Source organism: Catharus ustulatus, chromosome 3 (genome assembly GCF_009819885.2).
Source record: "Catharus ustulatus isolate bCatUst1 chromosome 3, bCatUst1.pri.v2, whole genome shotgun sequence".
Lineage (NCBI taxonomy): Eukaryota > Metazoa > Chordata > Aves > Passeriformes > Turdidae > Catharus > Catharus ustulatus.
Window position 1 is genome coordinate 46940792 of NC_046223.1, and position 20961 is coordinate 46961752.

Sequence of the window (20961 nt, forward strand, 5' to 3'; positions counted from 1 at the left end):
TGACACAGAACCAGCAGTCCCTGCGTCTTCACCTGCAGCATTTGCTTTGCTTGCTTAACTTATTGCAACAGGAAGGGCTGGTCAATGATCCATTTTACAGGCTTCCTTCTTTTCATATTTTGACCACTGAATAATGACAATGCTCCCCTTGCTTGTTATTGGCACTTGAATTACTAAGATGAAACGATAGGACCAGTTATTCCTTTGAGGCACTCCAACTCTTGCAGCACATTCTGTGCACAGCATGGTGATTGCAGAGCTGCTCTGCAAATGTATCTTTCTTTTAAAAGGTGCATCCTTATTGCGATAATTGATAAAAGATTCGTGTTAATCATAAAAGTATTGGGGTTTGTATAAACCAGAATACTAAGGTCTAAAGCGAAGCATAGGCACTTAATAGAGAAAAAAATGTGATTAAATCATTCTGTTTTAAACGCCCCTGTTATGAATATTATGTTTCTAAATAACTTGTATCTACTACTTGTCTGTAAAATCAGACTTTCCAATAGTCTGATTGATTTTGCAAAATCAGACTTCCTGCCTTTGTTTTATCAATGACTGCCTATCTGTGAAGACCAGAATTTCCTGATTTCTGCCAGTTTTATCTGCCAAGACCAGATGCTTATCTATGGGACTGACTCCTAGACACTTTCACATGGGTGTTTATTTCGGCTACCACTGCTTGCCTGGCAAAATTATGACAGCAAGAAAACAAAAATTATTAATTACAACGAGAAACCATGTTATAAGAAGAAGCTGCAAACCAAGGTTCGACGGAGCATGGAGTAGGCAGTGGCCTCTCACACTTCCCCAGCGCTGTTTTGATCTGTCAATATAAAATAAAGCAATCTAAATTTTGCTGAACATTGAGACTTTTGTTTCTCATTTATAACATCATTTATAACATATAAGCAGTTAAAAGGATGGACCACCTGGAAAAGAAACCCTTGTTTCAAAATATGTCACATTTTATTTGTTTTGTTCGACTGTCAAGCAAACTGTGACTTAGATTTGATTCCTTTAGTATCATCTTTCTTCCAGGGCTGTATGTACCCATACATCACTGGCAAGCTCGACTTCCAGTTTCAGTAAGGCACATTTACATGCCTCCTCTCAACACCACGTTCCTCTCCAATTGCAGCACATCTGCCGCGTGTGTTTGAAAGAAATCATCCCCCTACACCGCATCCCCGCGATGAGAGACAACTCAATTTTACTGAGCTCTGCCTGGCTCCAAAACCACCCCCGGGTCACTTGTCGAGAGGTGAGTTAGGTCGAAGGGCGAGCTGCCGCTGGGGTCTGTGTGTCTGTCTGGCTCTGTGTGTCTGTCTCGCTCTGTCTGTGTGTCTGTCCATCTGCCAGCCACAAACGCCGCCGCTCCCCTCAGGCCAAGGGCAGCGCGCGCTCCCTGCCCGCGCTCGGGGCGGAGCTCGCGCGTCACGGGCTGCGCGCGGGCCCCCGGCCGCGGGCGGTGACGTCTCGGCAGCGATGGCGCCCACGGGGCCGCCGGGTAACGGCCGCGAGCGCCGGGCGCGCGGGGGGACGCGGCGGGGTGGCCGGGCGGGCCGTGAGGGGGCGGCGGCCGCGCCTGCCCTTGCCATTCCCTGGTGCTGCCCGCGGCTCGGTGTAGGCGGGGGCGGCACTTAACGCACCGCGTGTAACTTAGCGCACCGCGTGTAAGCCGCGTGTGGCGTGTCTGGACGGAGTGAGCGAGCGAGCGAGTGAGCGGGTGTGTGAGTGAGGGCACTTTTTGACGCCGGCCTCTTGGAGCAGCTGCATCCTGCCAGGGAGGGGTCGGGAGGGACCTCCGGGGTGCCCGCACCGACCCGTCCGGCCACGCATTTATGCCGGGAAAGTAAAAACTGGGGTGGGAGGGGCTGGGTGTGCTCCAGCCGCTCTGGGCTCTGAGTGAAAAGTACCATTTTATTTGTTAAACAGAAGTCGTTGGATGGGGAGGATAAGTAAAATTACAGCTCCTAACTGGCGTTGGTGATTTAAAATGCACTGGTCTGTCACTGGCTGCTTTCAGTAGTGCTGCCGCCAGCGGAGATCCCAAGCCGCTTTTAATACTCGTGAGGGAGCTGGTGGTGCTGAGCCTGTGCTTCAGCTCGGACTTGCATCCTTCGGTATGGAGAAACAGCCTGCGGTCCTGCTCGGCACCGGCTCCATAGCTAGCTTCGGTGGCCACAGGTTTCTCCAGGTTCCTCTGGCAAAGAGGATGTTGACGTGACCTGCCCTGCTCTTTCTCCCGTGCCATTTGGGGTCAAGCCGTGGGCTAGCGACTGTCCTGCTGCAGAACCGAATGGGTTTGGCTGAAATGGGAGGTGTGAAGGTGTTGTGGCAGCAGCTTGAGAAGTGGTGGCAGTGGGAGAGAAGTGCTGCATAGACAGAAGCAAAAATTGCATGATGGGGGTGTTTGTGGAGGCCCAGTGAGCAGGCACGAGGCAGGAGGTGCTGGTGTGTCCCTCTGTCAGTGAGGCAAAGGACCTGGGTTCAGGAGTGGGTTATGGAGAAGCTGAGCACAATGCTCCTCCCTAGCCTTTGAGGGGCAAGGCGTCCCACAAAGTGAGGCCATGCAGGTCTGTTTGCCTGTGAGTCCTGCCTGTAAATCTGTTACGAACAGTTTAATGTCAGAAAATAAACAATTGTGCTTTCTAAACCTGGGATTTGCATGTTTAGCTAGAGGCACTGGGCACAGCCAACAGGACTCTGCTGTTCTGAGAATTCAGTGACTTTTGTAGTGGTTGTTTGCCTTCCAAGCTAACTCTGTAAATGCATTGGCTATGTAAGTGTCTTGTCTGTCTGGGCTGTCAGAACGAAGTGGTTCATAAGACAGGGGCCCACGTGGAAACACTAGCAAGGTGCACATAGTTGCCCAGGGTGAAGTGCTAGGATGCAATACTTCTCTCTTTGGATAGGCTGGGTAACAACATAGCAACAGGGTGCTGCTGCCCCGTGTTGCAGAGTACCTGTGTAACATCTGTTGCTGCAGTTCAAGAAGCTCTTACTATTGCCAGAGGGCATCCAGTTGAAGACAATTTAATTAATTGAGCAGCAAATAATACTGAGGTTATGAGCTGTCTGTGGCAGGCTGATAGCAAGAGCATCCTTTCTAGATACTAATACTGTAAATTCTACATGCTGCACAGTAATTTTTTGAATGATGGGGAGACTTGTGCTTGGAGCTGTTGGGGGAGAATGCTGATTTGTTGAATTTAGATGTGCAAATATGGAGAGACAAAGACCCTGTTTCCAGTCAAGAGAGGAGCTGGTCAGCCTAGGAAACTGAGTCCTGTAAGTGCCTTTCTCTCTGCGTAGTTCCTCTGCTTGTGTTCTGGCACACTAATGTGATGAAAATACTTTAATACTGTCACAGTTGGGTTACTCCTTTATAAAAACTTTGGAAACAGCTTCTAATCATTTATTCCCTTCCAAGTACTTGTATACAGGACTGTTTTATACTAAAAGTAAATTTGTAATGGAAGTGCATCAATAATGAAAAACAATACCTTTTGAGAGTCATTGCAGGCATCACAGAAGTTTGATTTAGATCAAATTGCAACCTTTGAAGTCTCGTTTCTTGTGGAAAACACACATCCCTTTAATTCTGCACATATGGCCTCTGTTGTTTGGATTGGGATAAGGCGATGAAGGAACATCATCTTGCCTTATTCCCTGAGTGTTTAGCTGCTTCCATTGCGAGAAATGAAAGTTTAGAGTTGGGGGAAGTTTATAATTGTTAGTGAATGACTGTAGGGGTGAACAGCTACCCTACAAGGAGCAAGAGTTCTTGTAACTCAGATCATTTCTCTGTTGCAGACAAGTAATTCCCTTGTTCATATGATTTCAAGACAGAGTATTTATCTTGGGGAAGTAAAGCAGGGTATTAGGACTTTTTATTTTGCATTCTGTATCCCACTGACTTTTAGGCAAGAGCTGTTAATTTTGTTCGTTCGCTATGGTCTTTAAACTAGTTCCAGCCCTACAACACTCTCTGGTAATGGGCTTTATGTTTTAAGTTTCAGTAGAGCGTAAAATCCAGGTAGTTGGTCTTGGGTCCTGTTACCACTGCTGATTTGCTACTATTTCTGATATAGCTATAGCAGCAGTTTGTTTTCCTGGACACTCCTAAATGTAAAAGGATATCCATTTCCCAAAGCTCACCAGTGACAAAACAAAGCCAAAATTTTCATCAACTACTGGCTGAATAGAGGTAGGAGCTGGGTTCGTAAGCAAAAACAACAAAAAGAAAAGGCTGACCTGATTTTTGCCTACCTAGGAATTTATGCAGACATTTTTTTCTTTTGTTCTCTAATATTTTGCACACTGTTTATGCTGGAGAGGTAAATTGCATGAGCTGAATGCTGAATTCAGATGATGGTACTTGTTAGTAGAACTGATTCCCAGCTCCCTCCCTGCTTTTGTTCCAAGGGCAGAGTTCAGCACTTCCTTAATTTCTGGAGTGTTTTTGGACCTGTCTGCAGACTTTGTTTTCAACATGAAATTGCACCATGAGTATGCCAGGGCACGACTTCAAGTAGTCCGTGCTGCTATTGGAAGAGGAGTCAGATGTTATCCATAGCAAGGACAGGTAAACTGGCTTTTGGTGGGCTTGGAGCTGTTGCATTCCTATGTAAAACAGAGTCTGCATACCTCTGGCACTGATGGCCACCCTCATAATCCCCACCCTGTTTTCTTCAGCTTTTTGAGATGCTGCTGAAGAAGCACAAATTTGGAAAACTTGAGTAAGGCTCTTGGAGCGATGAGGCAGGAATTTGTGCTCCTATGATCAGAAAACCGTAGACTGCTCATTGCTTCTGTTCAGTGAAGCAAGCATAGAGAAAGCAAAATGGACTGGGTGAGGTGCAGGATTATAACCAAAGGGTAAATCTTCGCCTCCCAGTGTGGATGAGGAGATAGTTGAAGCTGTCTGGGCTGCAGCTCTCAGGGCCAAGGAGTTGGCTTAGGAGGTTTATTAAAGCACCAGTGAGCTTCAGTGCTGTGTGTCTCCCTGGGCTGTGGCTTTTGGAAGCACATGAGTTACACTCCACTGGGAGTCTGCACTGCAGACCTACTTTCAAATACATTTTTTCGTGTCTTGTTTCTAAAAGCCTTTAGCTCAAGGATTGATTTTATTTTCATGAATAATTTGATGGTTTAGTGTGAGTAGATTTAAGCTCTTATGTAAGAACCTGCTGAGCCTGCCTGTGTGATGTTAAAACTTTCAGCTTGAAGCAAGGGTGGCTTACTTTTTTGGTATTTTAATCTGCCTTCAAATGCTTCATACTTGGTAGAGAGCACATTTTCTTTGACTTCTCTTCATGCTGAAACTACTTCTGATTTAGAGCTGTTTTTTCCAGAGTGTTGGTAGAAATGGAACCTTGCAATGCTTTCCTTGTGACCTTAGCTTCTCTCCATCACATTGCTTTTTAACAGTACTGATGTCGAAACAGAAGATGCATTGCACAAATGCAGAAGGAAAGAAGTCAAATCAGTTAGCAGTTGCCAGTGATTTTTAAGTACCATTGTGTGCAGTAGTAAGTTACATTGTAAAGAGACATGAGGATATTTTTGTGCCTTGGAAATAATTCATTATTTTTACAAGGGCTTTGATGATAGTTCATAACCCAAACACAAAACAGTTCTTTAAAAGTAAGATGAAGCTAAATTAAGGAAGCAGATGAAGAATATCACATCATTCACATGTTTATGAAATGTCAGTGGGGTCCTACTCTTGTAGTTTGGATTTTTGGTAAAGAGGTTGTTTGATTATTTTGCTGTATGTACAATCCTATCAATGCCTGTAAGTATGTAAAGGGAGGGTGCCAGGAGAATAGATCCAGGCACTTCTCAATGGTGCCAACCAACAGGAGAAGAGGCAATGGGCAGAAACTGATGCACAGGAAGTTCCACCTAAATATGAGGAAGAACTTCTTCACTGTGAGGGTGACCAAGCACTGGAACAGATTGTCCTGAGAGGTTGTGGAGTGTCCCTCACTGGAGATATTTTAGAACTGCCTGGTCTCAATCCTGTGCCAGGTGCTCTAGGACGACCCTACTTGAATAGGGAGGTTGGACCAGATGAGCCCCTGTGGTCCCTCCCAGTCTGACCCACTCTGTGATTCTGTATGTGTGTTTGCATTCTGAAATAATTCTGTGTATGTTCTAAAAGGGAAAAGTATAATTATTTTTGCTGTGGTCTTGGGGGTTTTATCAGGGTTTTAGTTTGTTTGTTTGGGGTTTTGTTTGGTTTTTTAATGCCTCAGATTAAGCTTTTTGCTTAATGTTTGGGATCTTGAAGCAGTACTGCATCTTACTTTCTAATGATAGTGCTGAAATGTCTACAGTATTTTGTTTCAGTCATGGCTACATTTACTCTGTTCAATATCTTATAAATAACTGTGTGATTTGCCTGATATGTTTTCTTCTGGCATTATTGTGAAGGAAAAGGGTATCTTTTTACTTTTGTGCAAAAGAAAGTAAAGCCTAGCTATTATCTCTTGACATATCTTGGTGTTTGTCAAACTGTCATTTACTACTGTAATCCTGAGGGAATTTAGGACTCAGTTGAAAGTTTGTTTTTGCTTGCTCAGTTTATTTCTTTTTGTCATTACAATATAGGCAAATAGAGTAGATGTGGGTATTTATTTGTTTTTTTACTGACGTTTACTAATTTCTGTTTTGCACTTGTGTACCACTCTGGTACCAAGAGGCAGCTCTGTATTGCTGTTCAAACATTGCTGGGGTGGAAATTATCACACTTTTCAGTTTTGGAAACTAGTTTATGTAGAGATTTTCACGCATGCCCTTGTGAACTTCTGTTAATTTTTTCTGTGGTTGACTGTGTGGGTGACTGTCCTTAGGTAAAGGACCAGTTGAGCCTAATTGTATTTAGATAGATGCTAAGCTGTTACCTTATATCAGGTGACTGGAACTGCAGGTGAAGTAAACCAATTACTGTCTGATTTCAGTAGAGGATTAGTTACTTTACTTGAATGGGAAGAGCTCAGGTTGGCCATGTGTATAGATAGGGAATTTCAGAACTACTTAAATATTTGGTTTGTCTTTTCCAGCAGATCCCCAGAAAAGTATGGAAGATGAAATTGAGTGTATTCTGCAGAAGCGGATAATGGTTTTGGATGGGGGCATGGGGACCATGATCCAGCGACATGCATTGACAGAAGAGGATTTCCGAGGCCAGGAATTTAAAGATCATTCCAGGCCTCTGAAAGGCAATAATGACCTTCTCAGTATAACTCAGCCTGATATAATCTATGACATACACAAGGTTGGTGGTTCTGGTTTCTGTCTCCCAACATGAGAAAGGGGGAGAACTTGGCCTCTGCACTCCCCTTTTCCATACACAGACTTCTGGCTCTTCACTGTCTTTTGGGGAAAGGGAAAAGAATGCTAGGTAACCATGTGAAAAAGAATGAGCAGATTTGACTGTTCTGGTTGTGTGAGCACAGCATTTTTGTCTTGGTTCCTGATGTCAACCAGGCAATGGTCTTTTAAAATCCCTTTTTGATTCATGTCCCTGATGTATTTCTATTAATTGTAGATTCTGTTTTATTTCATTTTTATTTCCTCTTATTCTCAGCTAGCACTTGAAATACATCTAAGTAGGACATATCTGAATTCTGGATATGTTTCTTTAATTTGTATTAAGGGGCTGTTAAATGTGGCAGCCTGAAGCAGACCTCTGTAGTTAATGAGTATATGAGCTTCCTAATGAGTGTATGTGCTTCCACAGTCTTGTTTTTCCCCTAGAATATTAACATGTGGCTCAGAGAATAAAACAGTCTAATCTTCTGATGATTAGGAATTTGCAAACAGATTTCATTGCTTGCCTGTCTTCAATTAGAAAATTTAAAAAGCAACTTCCTAAGTCTTGTCTTTATTGAGTTGCAGGTATTCATAGGTCTTACTGTAATAATTGGAATGCTTGAATAGTGTTGCAGCTCTTTGTTATTCAGTTGAAGCCTCACATCTGTTGTGGGCTTTTACAATTATTTATTGACAAAATCTGTATTTCATTTATGAGAATAATATTTGGCTTATGTTGGTTAAACTTGGAAGGTAATCGGTATTTTTAAATTAAGTTTTAACTGCCATTCTTTGGATTTTAAGAATGATGAGCTGGAAGGAATCAGTCTTTGACCTATAAGAATTTCAGAAGGAAGTATTTGTAGATTGAGTTCAACTGTGCAACAGTGCTCATGAACCTTGGAATTTATAATAGTATGTGGTTTTAATAGGGTAAGCTACTTTAACAGTTGAATTTGGCAGGTTTAGCAGAGCAGTAGTGATGTGATTTGAGAATGTATGTATTGACTCAAACCAAGTGACCTACTGTTATCTCTGTAATGGCTAGTTATAAGGGCTTTAGGAAGAGTGCAGAAAAAGAACTGTCTTTTATGGTACCCATGCCTGCAGCAGCTATGGGGTCAGGGGCTTTCTGAGCAATGGGTGGTGACTTCATATTTTGCAGCTACCAGGGGTTGTTTCTTCTGAGAACTGGACAGAAGGAACTTGCAATAATAGATGAAAATATTTCTACAAAGAAGTACTTTTTTTTTGTTGTTGGTGTTGTTAATGACCCAGTGCATTAGATCTCACAGATATCAGTAGCTTAAAAAGTAAATGTTAGCTGAACCTTGGCTGACAAGGTCAGATTCAAAGGCAAGAGACGTGATGTATTTTCAAAGGCAAAAATTAACTTCCTGCTTTGAGTATGTTATTTCCTTCTGTGGTGGTAGACAGTAAAGTTGGAGGGCTTTTATACATTTAGCACGTTAAGATGATTTTCAGAAAATTAATGTTATTGGTTGACATGTAAGAGTTGCATATATTCATATATCTATTTGTACATATTTTTATATGCTTTCAAGAAAATTGAGAGAAAGCATATTTGTTTGCAGCAAAACATGTTTTAAAACAAATTTATATTCAGCTGTCATTTGGATCAAGACTTTATTTGCACTGTTGAACTCAACAAGTTCTTCTGCTTCTTGTAGGAAAATCAGAGAGGTTTATGTTCAATGGTGGCATCAGTATTTTTGATTAACTAACACTTCAGGTGTTTTAATTTCCTTGAATATGATCATGCCAGGGTTCAAAAAAATAGGTTAGGGAGAAGGGCAGCTGATAGAGCTTATAGCAATGCAGGCTAGAATCTGCAAAAATGTTTAAGTTTGCCTTGATTTTGGTTTACTTCAGTGGGAATTAGACAACCAAAATGTTTGGTGAATCTCGGTCGTGAGTTAAACTTTAAATGAGATCTGCACAAAACATAATTCTCCTAAGCTTGTATTCTGTCCCAGCGTGCTCTTGTGCTGTACAAATTCCATCAGAACATTTAAATTTTCTAATCTTTTCTGTTGTCTAATTTGAGCCTTCTCTGGGACTTCATACAGCAGCCCTTGCTTGCTGATGGTGATTGGACTGTGTCTGACCATATCCCTTTGCAGAAATCTAGAGTGGGCTCCAGTGGCAGAGGTGAACATAAATGTCACTTGTTAGTAGAAAGTGTGGCTGACACTGAAACTCTGAAAATTGGTTGCATGAAACACTTCAATTGCTTTGGCTCTGTGGTTTTGAATAAAGCCTTTAGAGTTTGATCAGCTTTGAATTGGGAAATGATTTATGACTTTTCGTCAAGTGGATGCTACCAAGTAGTTGGGTTACTTGCATTCCATACCTCAGGCTTTTTTTCTCTCATGTCTTGCAGGAATACTTGCTGTCAGGTGCTGACATCATTGAAACCAACACTTTCAGCAGCACTCGAGTTGCACAGGCTGACTATGGCCTTGAGCATTTGGTAAGAATGCTAGACTACTTACACATTAAAATATTAATCATGTCCTAGCAACCAAGATTAGTTTAGTCCCAGGATTCCTTGGTGTTGTGCTTATCAGCTGCATGCTGCCTCTTGTGCCATGTGATGGGATCGCAGCTCCTTTCCGCTGCTGTGGACAATTGCACTTGCTGTCACAGACATAGTGTGCTTCTTGTTGGCAGAGGTACAGGCAATAATAATTAGCCCTGGTTTTTGTTTGAGCATTCACAGGATCTCTCAGTTCTGTGAACAGGGATGTTTTGCTTCAGTCCTTCCAACTTACCAAATGCCGCAATAGAACTGCTTTTTTCCTGGTTATTACTTACGTGTAGTTTGTGCTGGTGTATGTAGAAGTCCTTTCTAGTTTGCATTTATTATGCCTATTCTTTGTTATGTATTGTTTTGAGAATTTGCAGAAATATATGAAACTAAATACTTGGAAATACACTTGAATAAAAAGTGAATTTAAGAGTATGCTAATTTTGTCAAAGTCCTGTCCTTCAACTTCTGTTGGTCTCAGCAAAATTTATTTATTTATTCATTTAATGAAATTAATTCATTAAAGAATGAAATTTTATGATTGGCGGCTGTAGGCTGGGGCACGCGCGGGGTGAACCTGCCGTGTAACTTTGTTGCTGAGATGTATTTAACTGTTCCTCTTGAAGCCTCCTGATAGTGCTGATACATACTTGTGTGACTTGGGGACCCTTCAGAGTGTATGGCAGCTGCTGGATGCAACTGTTGTGTTTCTTTGAAGATGAGTTACCCTGGACTGAACTAAAGGTTGCTCAGTAATTTTCTGTGATTGTTCCAGGCATATCGATTAAACAGAGTCTCTGCACAAGTGGCCAGAAAAGCAGCAGACACGGTAACAGCTGAGACAGGTTAGTATTATTTTAACTTTTTACTTGTTTGTGTTTTTGACAATGCTACAATCTTTGAAATGTTGTAACTAGAGGATAACTTGATGGTTTGCATTATGGGGACATAAAATGATGCTGTGCATGTTTACAAGTTAGGCACAGTAACAGCAATTTCGTATCTCTATTTATATCACACTAATTTCATTATGTTTGAAGGATCTGGTCCTTAGGGTGCTCTTCAGCACAGCTGTCCGGTGCCTGCCTGGTTTAGACTGCAGGTGATACACATCTTCAGACATGTTTTAGAGAAAATAAATTCAGCAGGGACTGTTAGAAGTTTCTTAGGTTTGTATGGCTCAAGTTTTTGTACTCCAGAACTAGGATAGCTGATTGTAGCTTAATGTGGATTACCAGTTAATCCTAGTGTTTGTCTAGTGGTTTAACTTTATTTGGCAACTAATGGAATCATCTTAATATTTTCATTTAATTTCTACCAATGCCTTTCAGGCATTATGTGAGAGGGGTTTGAGCTCCTTTACACTCCTGTAGACAGTGCTATCTTTCAGACTCATTTCTGCTTGTATTCTACAATCAAACTGTGTTTCAGTCTAACAGTGCTGCTGCTGTTCAGACAGCACCTTACTGATGTGATTCATAGTATGCAATAAAAAAGTAAGATTTGCAATATGCTTTTTAAAAGTGGGGGTTTTATGACACATGCCAGAATATTCAAATAAGGTTATGTAGTGAAAAATGCCAGGACAGTTCTATGCTGTGCATTTAGAGTAATTAAAGAAGTTTCTTGTGTTAGAGACAAATGATTCTTAGAAGATAAATTAATTGAGACAGGTGACCTTTTCAGAAATGTTCTTCTGTCCTGTGAGTATACATTGAACATCTTGTTGGATTAAAATAAAAAAGTCAGCTGTGCTGGATGATCCTGTGCTGACTAAATTCTAGATTTGAGACAAGAGTTTCCTGTTTTAAAGTTCTTCATCTTTGAATGATATGCATGTCTTGGTATCCTTGGAGGTATTTTGACTGTCACTGTAAAGCCAGAGGTAAACAGGGTCTTTTTCCCCTCCTGTGCCTAGGAATTAGGAGATATGTTGCTGGAGCCATGGGTCCAACAAACAGGACACTCTCTGTGTCACCATCTGTGGAGAGACCAGATTACAGGAACATAAGTAAGTATTCATAACCAAGTTATTTGACCTAGGCAGTAGTCTTGAAAGACATTTCTCCAGATGAAATTAACATCGTTCCTGTTTTACAGCTTTTGATGAACTGGTTGAGGCCTATACAGAACAAGCCAAAGGACTTTTGGATGGAGGAGTTGACATCTTACTGGTGGAAACCATATTTGATACTGCCAATGCTAAGGTGAGACTTCTAGGGAAAAATCCCCCCCACACTTATGTAAGTATTTGGTGTACTACTTAAGGAAATTCAGGATAATATTCTTTGAGCTGCTGTTTACTAAATACATGAAAAGGCTCTTCAGTTGATAGTGGGTAGAATGTGAGGAGATGGTTTTTAATCAACCTTTTCTAGAAGGTTTCTCTTAATATGTGCCATTTTTATCTTTCTGGCTGTCTGTGCCAGCTGTCCTCTTATTCCCAGAAGCTCTACTGTATTGCTCAACATCTCCAAATGCATCTGATGGTATTTTTCACTGTAAGCATGTCTATCCAAAGGATACCCACTGGAGATGGAATGGCCAGTGAATCTGGTTTCAGGCATGGGAAGGCTTGTAAGGCAGTTCTATTAAAAGGTGGTTTTTGGGGGAGAACTCTGCCATCAGTTTTAAAAAGGAGCAGTTTGGAATAGAATATTAGAAGGGTAAAAGTAGAAGGAATAAAATGTTGAAACATGCCACAATTCATGGGATTTTAACACCTTTTTCTTTATCTAACAATTGCTCAGCACAGGGGGTTATTGGGGTACTTAAAACTGTCTTGGGATTTTATGTGGAAAAGTCTGGCTGGATATGTACACATTGTTTCTTTAGGCTTTTGCTACAGGCTGAATAACGTGTGCAGTGACATCACCTGCCTTTTGCAGATGTGACCAGTCATCATGGAGGTTTGGCTAGGAACCTATAGGTTTAACATAATGCTAAGGGCTTGTTCATGGGCAGCTGTCTTACCCTAAGGAGAGAGGACATTTTCAGGACCTTCAAAGGAGTCGCTTGCAGTTACTGTAAAAATTTGTGGTGGTTGGAACCCTTTGGAAACTGTGTGTCTAAACAGACTCAAGGGCAGTAAATACAACCATGTTTGGGATGGGGATTGTGCTGCAGGTATGTGGGAGAAGTATGTGCTGACGTGGTTTGGGTTTCAGAGTTGTCCAGTTTGTTTTCCCTGTGATACTTCCTTTCTACTTGTTACCAAAACATACTTTGGAACATCTGGAAGATTTTGGGGCTAAGGGTAAAACTTCCTGAATGTAGTAAGTTCTGGCAGGCAATATGAGCTAGCAAGTTGCATAAACAGCCATAGAATAAATAAGTAAATACAAAAGGGCACCAAACCCATAGAAACAAAAATAAATGAACAATCTGAAGAACTCTTAAAACATCATTAATGTTTTGCAACATATTCTTCTGTAGGCAGCTCTTTTTGCACTCCAGATGTTGTTTGAGGAAGAATATGCTTCCCGACCCATATTTGTAAGTATATTTCAATATTTTACATATCCTTAAGCTTCATTTGTGAACTAGCCGAGATGGCAGTAGATTAAAGTGCTTTGAAGTGAAGGAAATGAGTTTATTGGAAATGTACTTTTTTCCACATGATTGTGAAAGTAAAACCTCTTACAATTTTTTGAAATCAGATTTGGATAGCTCTGTTCAGAGATCAAGCCATAGACTAAGGAATGACTTTGTGCCAGTTTGCATTCATTCTGTGTGTTTCCACAAGAAAAGGTCTAATGATTTTTCAGACTTGCTGTCTTGAGGGAATAGGAACTAGTACTTCAAGGATGAAATTAAGCATATTCTAACATATTTTCAAGTAGAATGAGTGGCCATTTGAAGTCAGAAAAATCTGTCTTACTCCATATTCTTTCTCTGATGTGTCTTTTTCTGATAGTTGTTGGTCATGAATGCATTGGAAGAAATACAGAAAAAGAGGAAGATTGTTTTGAAAGTTCTGATGTATTCTTCGAGTTTTCTACAGTTTGCAGTCTAGGCTTTCTGATTTGCAGTTGGTATCTGTTTGTAGGCTTTTGTTGAATGCGTTTACTCCTTCCTTGCATCTGTGTTCCAACCTGTGTGGGACCCAGGCATCTACAACATAACAAGCCAGTAACTTTCACAGCTTATGAATATTCTGGTTTGAAAGTTTGCTTACTTTTGGGCAGTCCACCTGATAACTTCTATTGTGTCTTGCCATTTATCTCTTGAAAATGATAATGAGCAGCTGTTCTATGTTCCCTTTGCTGCATAGTTATGCCATTTGTAGTCCTTTGTGAGAGCCTCCTTTAGTCATCTTTTTTTCAGTCTGAAGAGTTCTCTTCTATTTAGCTGTTTCATTTGGTTAATTCATTATTGTCTCATTTTTGTTTTCCACTTCCTCAAGTCAGAGTGGAATGGCAATAGAATATAGCATTCAAAATGCAGACGTCAGGGATTGTGTGATAAGCCTAGTGATGTTCTCTGCCTTTTCCATTTCTTTCTTTGTAGTTTCTGATATTTTGCTTTACTGCTAGTAAGATTGGAAATTGCATTAATAAAAGTCTCTTTAGTATATCTTCTAGAACAGTAAAGGCTAGTTTGGAGGTGTCATTGTGTAAAAGTTCTGTGTTCACAACTTTGTACTTGGTCAGTTAGCACAGAGAGTTTTTTGAGTTGAGTTTTTGTCTTCATTGCCCTAACAGAGTGGTCCTTGAGCCTGGTTCCTCATTCTTTGTTCACTTTTCAGTTCAGTTATGTTGAGAAGTTACAACCCTTAGCACAACTCTCTAAGATTCCACAGATCACATTCCTTAACTGAGTACTTTGAAGATGGGAAGTGGCATCAGTATTAAAGCATGCTTTGGAGTAAATAGTGGATTTACTTTTGTGTAGAGTCTTCTAAACCCATTCCATCTTCTGGGAAAAAGGACTTTTAGACTTGATGTTGTGGTGTAGGAATGGTACTCTGAAAATCAGTGCCCTTACTGAGATTCTCCAACCATGTGCCACTTTCTTCTCCTGTCTCTTTCCCTGTGACAGGAAGGAGGGGAGAATTGGAAGCACAAAAGGCAAAGATTGGGGGTTGAGGTATGAACAGTTTACTGGAAACAGCAGTAAGAAAAGGAACAGTAACAGCAACAATATTAATAACAAAAGTGTATAAAACAGCAAGTGATTCACATGGAAAAATGCCACCCTGACTGCTCACTCTGGCTTGGAACCAGCATCTCCCAAAACCTCTGTTGTCCTAGCCGTGCCCCCTCCTGGCTGCTGCAAGAATTAAGCTTGTCCTGGCCAGAACCAGGACATCTGAGAAGCCTTTCCTGGCTCACCCAGATGCCTCCCAAATTCTTGACTTCATAGTTGTTAGCTGGGGTCAAGACATTATTTATTAATTGCAGACTTCCTTCTGAATACTGCTAAAGAAGTGTGATTATACAGATTAAAACTTATACTTCCACTACTGAGTTGCAACATTTGATGTTCCCTTGTGGTAAAATGAGTAACTTGTTTTTAAGGTCAAATCCACCTCTCCCACCTTTCCACCAAACACCACCAAACAACTTAATAGCAGTCCTGAAACTTGAAATAACCTAAATGGGGAGGTGAGGAAAAGGTGACTGCTGATAGCTGCCTGAACAAAAACCCTGCAGATTGGTTCAGAGGCTGTTTTCAGAGTGATACCATGGTATTCAGGCTACCTTGCTGCTGAGTGGTTCAGGGTAGTTTTCTCCTTTTGCTTTTGTTTTCTTTTTTGCCCTCTGAAGAGGGGCAAGAGAGGGAAAGACAAAAACCTTTGACCAGTCTTTCTTTCTCCTAGAAAAATATTTAAACATTTATATGGTAGAAAGGGTTTAATTTTTCTGTTTGAGTTGTGCCTCATCACTGTAAGTGAGCACAGGTCTGCCTGAGTTATAGCATTTCACCCATTTTAATTTTTCGTTTTGTTGTGCATTTAATTCTCCTTTCTCTGTGTTCAATTGATATTTAGGTTTCTGGAACTATTGTGGATAAGAGTGGACGTACCCTCTCTGGCCAGACAGGCGAAGCATTTGTCATTAGTGTTTCCCACAGTAAGCCACTTTGGTAAGGAAATGTATCATTCGTTCTCTTAGTTAATTATTTGTAGATTGAGATTATTTTCTATTTTAACCCTTGCTAAATGGAAGCTGTGCAAACTGCGATCATGCATAATCACTTGCATTGCTAATGTGTTTTTCTATCATTCTCTCAACAGAAATTATGTTTCCAAAGAAAGCTCAATTTTTAATTCATTGCTTTAAATAATCTGGGGCTCTGTGCATACTTTCTTGGGTTGTGCAAGGAGCCAGTTCCTTGTACAGGCAGGCTTTGTATCTCTTTCTTAGCGGGAAGCAGCGCCAGCTGAAAGGGTTTCAGGTTGTCTTGAAAGAACAAAGCATAAGATACTATTGCAGTGTTCTTTTTACTGAACTCTTAGAAAAATGTGCCCTGAGTGTTTCTCTCAAGAATGTACATGGTTGTTTTGAGAGCTTCTAATTTACTTTAATTCTTTTCTATCTAGGCAGAAAAACTCAACTAAATATGGGGTTAAGGTCTGTGCAAATGGGTAATGTGTCAGATTTGGTCATTGTGCGAGGTTTTGCATGTTCATTTGAATACCTTCCCCTGGTTATCTATTCTTCTGTGTTTTTTTACCCTATCCTACCTCCTTCTTGTCTTGTCTTCTGTCTTTGCCTTTTTTCATTCTCAGGTTGGTTCTCTTCACACAAAAGCTTACACCAGAAATAGATTTTTTTTTTCCTTAGGATATTCTAACTGAAAGCATTTAGTTCACTGTTAGTAGGGCACGCCCTGCACATTATGATGAGCCATTGTTTGTTTTTACAATAAAATTTCAGCTAAACCACGCAATCTGTCATCTCAGTAATGCAGAAGCAGAAGACTGCATTCACAGTTTTCCTGACTGCCCTTGAGGCTCCACTTTCCCAGACCAGACGGTGTTCCAGAAGTAACATATGGAGCCTCTTGGAACAGTGTGGTAGTTGACTTCTTCTCTCAGCATCACGGCCTCATGATCCATATTTGGCATGAGTTTGTCTCAGATAATTTTGCTCTAACTCTCTTGCTTCTGAAGAAGAGAGAAGGGCACTGGAGTGGGAATCAAGAATTTATTAAAGCATATTTCATAAAAGCTGTCTTACGGGTATCAGTGTTTAGGGCCTGTTTCTCATTTGTGAAAAGGCTACTATACAGCAGTGTAGCAGAAGGGTTTTAGTGGTTGGAACAGATTGCATTTAATGTTGTTTCTGTGGCCAAATTGGTGCAGAGTGGCTTTAGGGTTATGAGAAAGCTGATTAATAGTAGTGTCCTAGGAATTGTCTTATACGTGTTCATGTGTTATTGTTTGGGTTGTGTATGCCCTGATTAGCGGGATGTGTCATCCTCACTTCAGTTTGGTTTGGAGCCCACCCTAAAAAGTGTGTGCTTTGTGTCTGGGTGATAGAAGTGGTAACTGAGAAACTTCATGAACTGTACTTAGTAAGTGCTGAAAGATGTGTCAATCTGCTTGCCATGAAAGATGCTCAGATGTGTTGCTTCAGGTCCTGTGATTGTTTCTGCTGTGGCAGCATTGAGAAGACATACACTGAGTTTTGGGCCATAATGTGGATTTTGTTCCCGTCCCAAGGGCACTCTGCTGCCTTATCTTTCACAGCGGTTTATGTACAACTGCTGTGGGGAAATGAGCAAGAGAGAGAGGTGGTGTTTAAGATGGGTGTGTGGTTATTACACTACTGTAGCAGAGACAGAATATCTGCTATCTGGCTCAAGGCTGCTGGCTTTTAAGGCATGATTAACAGTTTGCTTTTCTCAAATGTTTTCTTGCATGATGTTGAGTGCTGTGAGGAGACGCTACTGGCCACAGAAGCTTTTTGTTTCTAAATGAATGTGCATGTCTGTGCTACAGCTCTGAGACAAGTAATGCTTGGATTGTATCATGCTCATGAATATACTTGTCAGCAACCTCTGTAATGGGTAATCATTCAGGCAGTTTGGAGTGTGGGGAGTATGAGCTGGAATCTTGTAAATTGAATGACTTAAGAGTAGGAAATACACTGCATTTTTTCTGCATTTAATAAGGGCAGTCTTGACTTGTTTTGCTTTAAAAATCTTGAGTGTGGGGGAGTCCACACTTTGAAATAAATTCCAGAACCTCATTGCTGTAATGGAATGTGTATTCCTTGGGCTTGCTATTTGTACCCAGGAAATCTATATGATGGATTTAAAGATATGTAAACACCAAATCTTGAAATGAGGGGAAAAAAAGGGTTATTTTCAAATTTTTCTGGCTAGTATAAAATGTATTAGAGAAAGCACTTCAAAGATAGAGCTTGCTGTTTAAGAAAACCATATACCTTCCCCCTCAAACACCAAACCAAACCAAACCAAAAAAACAACCAAACCCTTACTGTCTCAGCCGTAAGTTATTGGACAAAGAGGTTTGTGTGTTATTTGATCATGATCTGTGACTGTGATGTTCAAGATTCTTGGTTTGGATGTTGCTGTGAGCCCCTCAGACTTCAACAATTTTCATTCTGTTCAACAAGTAAATCTGACTGCAAGCATTTATTGCTACTACTGGTGAAGTTACCAATGTCCTGCCTGCTTCCTGGAAACAGGAGAAAAGTCAAAAACCATTTCATGCTCCCAGCCTATGCAGGGCTTTTCTGCTTTTGACCTCTGTGAAACTCAGTGGGTGTACAGGTACTTAATTAGCTCGGCTGCCTGTGAAGCTCAGTGAGCTGGGAGATGTGGCTGTTATGTATTCCTGTTTCAGTGGGTTAGTTTGCATCCTCTCTCAGACTGTTATTCCAGGAAAAGAGAAAACTTTTTTACATCTTCCTCTTCCAGCAGCTCTATGAACACCTTTGAGTTCTGTGGTGCTCACAAAGGGTTTTCTGGAATGGTGCAGAAAGATCAGAAAATATGTCAAAGATATCTTACATACTTTCTGTTAGAGAAAATTCAGTATTTAATACAAATGTAGATATTTTGAGTGCTAGTCTCATTTAAAGAAAATACGATTGTATCTCATGTACTGGTAAAATTGTTTAGACACTCATGTAAAAATTCTGCTGTAGTGTTGTCTTGGTTAGTAAGATGTAGCAGATTCAGTTGCCGAAGCTTAGTGCTGCCATGAGGTTTCTTGAGGGAGGCACTTGCTCTCTTCCAAAGCTGACATAATTTATGTATAATTTGTAAAGAAAATGATGAGTTAGTAGTTTGAAGCAGGTCTTGCCTTTTCAACCTTTTTTCATACTTTTCCTGTAGCGCAAGACTCCTTTCCTATCTGCCATTCTCATTCCACTTGTTCTCTCTCTTACCTAGAAAATACAGAGCCATCGTGTTGCTGCAGTTGCTGTCAAAATGCTGCCACTTTCCTCCTGGATTTTGAAATGAAATCTTGATCTATTGTTCCCAGTTCAATTCAGTCCAGCCCCCTTCCCTCTCGTGCTTTTCTTCCACCTGAGGGTTCTCCTTTTGCACAGTCATGCTGTATTGATGATGATTAAAGAAATTGGAGATCAGGTTGGTTTTGTTTTAGATGATTGCGGGAGTTAGCAGTTGCCAGCACTAACATTCATCTGTTCTGTGTGTAAAAGGTGTTTTTACTTCAACATAATTTTTGAAAATTTATTTTCCAGTATTGGCTTAAATTGTGCTTTAGGGGCAGTTGAAATGCGTCCATTCATTGAAACAATTGGAAAATGTACAACCTCCTACATCATCTGTTACCCCAACGCAGGTGTGTTGGTGCACATGTTCCTATGCTTACAGGCACATGAAATGTGACTAGCCTGTTCCATCTCATTAGCAGCAATAGAGTTGAAGTAGCTTGAAAAGATGATTGCTTTTACTATTAAAAAGAGAGTAAGAATATTTTAAACCGCTGAAAGTAACTGTTGCTAGTTCTGTGACAATGAATCCAAAATGCTTTCTTGCATAATTAATAATCTGCTGAGTAGTGATTGCAAGGGTGATAAGGCCTTTTAGTTCTCATACAATTGTAGCTGCTTTAAATGAGCCTTTTATGAAATTTACTTCTTTTCTTTTGGACTTTAAATGCACTTTAGTGATACTAAAAAAAAATTATGCTTTAAGGTCTTCCCAATACTTTTGGTGGTTATGATGAAACTCCAGAAGTGACTGCCACGCATATAAAGGTATAAAATACTTCTGATTATGTCATATCTGAGGTACTGGTAGACAAGAACTCTGCTTATATCCTGTGCATACTTGTTACAATATTTGGGTTGGATTTTTTTTCCCTTCAGATATCTATATATGCCATTTGGATTGTTTATAGACAACTTGCTGAATTATAGTGATTTGAGGTATCACACTAGGAAAACTACTTAGGAAACTGAAAACCTTAATTACTTTTATATCCTAAGCCAAGGTTTCCTGCCGCTAATCTGTGCAGGTTACTCATTGCACTCCTGTGTTCTTACTGTTATATTTGGAAATTGTTCAAAAAGCTGAGTGGTGTTTATGAACTTGGCACAACTTTGCAGAGTTATGTGTACAGGAACTGCTGATGTTGGGGGTATTCCAGTGCAGGATGTTCTTCCCCATGCCACTGGATCTGTGCAAGACAGAACTGTGTGTCTGAAGCTGCAGTATGTCAGCAAGAACACAGTATAAAATAGGTCATTTTCAAATGTAGTCTTTTGAAATTACCTGTTGAAATTACTGGTTTGCCTTGGGAATCCAATCTCAAATCCTAAAGAGACAATATAGTGCTAATTGGTTTTTTAATTTAGTGTTTTTCTTGTGAGCTCCCTGAATTGCTTCACATATGGAGAAAAACAAATAAATAAATAAATAAATAGAGCATAGCTTTAATAACTTTAAACTAAACATTCCTTCCTCTTACAGAATTTTGCTTTGGATGGTTTGGTCAACATAGTTGGAGGTTGCTGTGGTACCACACCAGCACATATCAGGTACTTCATCTGTTACAGCTCTGGTGGACTGTGAAGTAAATTTTTGTGCTGTTTCTGTGGCACAATGTTCCATGGCTTATAGTTTCTTAGTTTCCT

General features: G+C 40.6%; 1 protein-coding gene across 6 annotated transcripts in view; it reads left to right on the plus strand.

The window, feature by feature from the left end:
- Window positions 1-1240: 1240 nt before the first annotated feature.
- The window catches only part of MTR (5-methyltetrahydrofolate-homocysteine methyltransferase), a 50611-nt gene continuing 30890 nt past the window's right edge, over window positions 1241-20961 (plus strand). The window contains exons 1-11 of one of the 6 annotated variants that reach the window (XM_033055027.2): window positions 1241-1264; window positions 7077-7288; window positions 9731-9820; window positions 10653-10722; window positions 11796-11888; window positions 11978-12084; window positions 13313-13372; window positions 15870-15964; window positions 19564-19664; window positions 20021-20082; window positions 20798-20865. In XM_033055027.2, the coding sequence (XP_032910918.1) occupies window positions 7091-7288; window positions 9731-9820; window positions 10653-10722; window positions 11796-11888; window positions 11978-12084; window positions 13313-13372; window positions 15870-15964; window positions 19564-19664; window positions 20021-20082; window positions 20798-20865 (944 nt within the window). In that variant the 5' untranslated portion in view covers window positions 1241-1264; window positions 7077-7090. Of the gene's footprint in view, window positions 1265-1454; window positions 1511-2979; window positions 3295-7073; window positions 7289-9730; window positions 9821-10652; window positions 10723-11795; window positions 11889-11977; window positions 12085-13312; window positions 13373-15869; window positions 15965-19326; window positions 19448-19563; window positions 19665-20020; window positions 20083-20797; window positions 20866-20961 lie in introns of those variants that run through there. The other 5 variants (XM_033055025.2, XM_033055024.1, XM_033055026.2 and 2 more) reach the window with 5 other exon arrangements.